Source organism: Bison bison, unplaced genomic scaffold (assembly GCF_000754665.1).
Source record: "Bison bison bison isolate TAMUID 2011002044 unplaced genomic scaffold, Bison_UMD1.0 scf7180017864180, whole genome shotgun sequence".
In the NCBI taxonomy this organism is placed as follows: Eukaryota; Metazoa; Chordata; class Mammalia; order Artiodactyla; family Bovidae; genus Bison; species Bison bison.
This window is the reverse complement of record NW_011494752.1, coordinates 444408-446197: the sequence shown is the minus strand read 5'-3', so window position 1 is coordinate 446197 and position 1790 is coordinate 444408. Positions and strand designations below refer to the sequence as shown.

Sequence of the window (1790 nt, the reverse complement as noted above, 5' to 3'; positions counted from 1 at the left end):
GGCCCCCGCCCGGGCCCGGCTCAGCGCGGCCGCTCCTCCTCGCCTGCTCGCCGTGCGATGGCCTCGCTCCGGGCGGAGCACGCTGTCGGCGGCTCGTGGCTCCCCGCACCCGCTCCGGGCGACCGGCTGCGCTCCGCCTCCTCCTCCTGCTGGGCGGTAAGCGCAGCGCCCCGAGGTCCGGGCGGGAGGCGCGGGAGGCCCTGGAGGGGAGAGGGACTGGACGTCTCGGAACGGGCTCCGGCGTGCGGGTGCGGACCGCGCTGCCCTCTGGACGGTACCCGGCCTCACCGCAGCGAGGGCGCAGCGCGAGCTGCTTCCTACTTCGGGAAAAGCTGAGATGCCCGGGGCCCCTGCAGAAAGCTCTTTGGAGGTCTGGAGCTGGCGAAGAAGGAGGGGTTTTGAATGTGTGAAGGAATTGGTGCGGCCCCCTCTCTTCCGGGCACCGAGGCACCGCGTAGGGGCCTGGAGTGCTGCTCTGTCTCTTCTGAAAGTAGCCCTGACTTTCAAGAGTCTCAGACCCCAACACACACCCCGCTTCCTCCTGGCTCCACATCCCCATCCTCCCATCTCCCTGTCCCTTTTCTGCCCATAGCTGTCCTGAAGCCCCAGGAATCCCTGGCTCAGCTTCTTCCCACCCCAGACAGCTCCAAGTCAGAAGGTGAGTAGCCAGCGACTGTGGGAGGGTGGCCCCGGGGAAGGAGAGAGGTGAGTGGGGATGGTTCCTTTCTCACAAGCCAAGCCCCAAACCCAACTGGTGCCCCTAAACTCCCTTCTGTTCTCTCTCTCAGGGTTTCTTATTGTCTTTCTACCTCTCATCCCACAAAGCCCCCAACCAGCTGTGAGCTGGCAGGTGGGTTAGAATATTCCTGAAAAAGTGTATGTGGAAACTCTTGTCAGGCTGGAAAGTCCAGTGTACATGGAAGGCATTAAACTTTTCCTGAGCTGGGACTGTCTCCTCAGCTGGGAGTATCTTGCTTGGGAAATTTTCTGAGGCTCTCTGGGTAGTTCCCGTATTTGAAGATAGGAACAGCGGTTCCACAATGGAAGTACCTGGACCAGAGGGCTTGGACGGTGGGACAGGGTATAGTCAATGTGCAGCATCTCTACCCACAGGGAAAACGGTGTTGGAGACCTATGGGACAAATGTCCTACAATGTTGGCACGATTATAAGGTTCAAATGGATTCTATCAAGAAGGACTGGTGTGATTGGGCCCTGATTAGCAGGTAGGGGCAGTGCTTGGAGGGTGGCTTGGGCCTGGGGCTTGCTCCCTGTGGGTGAGTGTGGGGCAGTCCTCTTTCTGGCCCCAACCCTTCCCTCACTCTAGCCCTCTCCTGTCTCTAGGCCTTATAGCTTCCTTCGAGACTGCTTGGAAAAGGGTGCAGAAGAGTTTGGCCTGGGCTTCCCCAATCCCTGGGCGGAAGAGATCATCTTTGAGACTCACAACATCCACTTTGCCAACTGCTCCTTGGTGCAACCCACCTTCTCAGACCCCCCAGAGGATGTGCTCCTGGCCATGATCATAGCCCCTATCTGCCTCATCCCCTTCCTCGTCACCCTCGTGGTGTGGAGGAGTAAAGACAGTGAAGCGCAGACCTAGGGTGGCATGAGCTGTTTGGCAGCCATCTTACTCCTTTCCTCTGCCACCACCTGGTCTCTCTCCTCCCCTCCCTACTTCCTTCTCTGGCTCCACCCCAACTGGAGATTCTTAGATTGGTGGAAATGGAAGCTGGGTGGGGTCATCGTGCAAGTTCTGTAATCTTCAAAATAAACCTTTTCTTTTTTTTTTTT

At 58.3% G+C, this 1790-nt stretch overlaps 1 protein-coding gene across 1 annotated transcript; it reads left to right on the top strand.

Moving 5' to 3' along the window:
• Positions 1-7: 7 nt before the first annotated feature.
• Positions 8-1790, top strand: RAMP2 (receptor (G protein-coupled) activity modifying protein 2). Its single transcript, XM_010842499.1, is given in 5 exon segments — positions 8-103; positions 106-156; positions 593-658; positions 1114-1225; positions 1344-1790. Coding segments are annotated over 5 exon segments (531 nt in total). The 5' UTR covers positions 8-57; the 3' UTR covers positions 1600-1790.